The following is a 654-nucleotide window of genomic DNA, read 5'->3' on the forward strand; positions in this document are numbered from 1 at the left end:
TGGCAACCGCTGTTGCTTTGTTTACGTCCCCGTAACTCAGCGGTTCACAAAAGATTATGGATAGAATAAGAAACAAATTAGAAAAATAAATACTGGGGCACTTTATTCGACTAAATCCTTTAAAGCAGTGTCCCAGCACGGCCGTATCTAATTATTTGCAGCAACTAAAATCAATTTTTGCTTTCTATAGGGTCATGTAATATGCAGTCACTTGGAAACATCGGATTTGCTTGACGCTTGGCTCCTATGTCAAAGCCTTGGATTGGTGTCTTTCAGTCAGGAACATAATTTCAGCGAGTTAATTGTTTGGCATGAAGTGTTCTTATCGCGTCTTCAAAACGCTAATGAAATGCTGTTGCCTGCAGGATACAATCGGAAACCAGAGAAATGTTTCATTTTCATTGTTGGGCAGGTATGTATAAAGCCATTTTCTTTTAGCATTGATTAAATATACACCTATATTTCATCAGCATTAAATCTATTTAAACGAATCTATTTATCTCAAAATAAATAAATGGACAAATAGACAAATAAATAAATAAATATAATCCTATCTGCTACAGGCACAAAGCCTGAATTTTTGTGGGTAGAGGCATAGTCGATTAAATTGACCCAACTAATACTTATTTTATCGACCCCTAAAGGACGAAAGAC

The 654-nt window shown here is 35.8% G+C and overlaps 1 protein-coding gene across 1 annotated transcript in view; it reads left to right on the forward strand.

Moving 5' to 3' along the window:
- The window catches only part of LOC106870461 (protein inturned), a 99,839-nt gene that overhangs the window by 58,341 nt on the left and 40,844 nt on the right, over positions 1 to 654 (forward strand). Inside the window, exon 11 of the mRNA XM_052966717.1 lies at positions 191 to 412. Coding sequence (XP_052822677.1) covers positions 191 to 412 — 222 coding nt within the window. The remainder of the gene's footprint in view (positions 1 to 190; positions 413 to 654) is intronic.

This window comes from Octopus bimaculoides, chromosome 3 (genome assembly GCF_001194135.2).
Source record: "Octopus bimaculoides isolate UCB-OBI-ISO-001 chromosome 3, ASM119413v2, whole genome shotgun sequence".
In the NCBI taxonomy this organism is placed as follows: domain Eukaryota; kingdom Metazoa; phylum Mollusca; class Cephalopoda; order Octopoda; family Octopodidae; genus Octopus; species Octopus bimaculoides.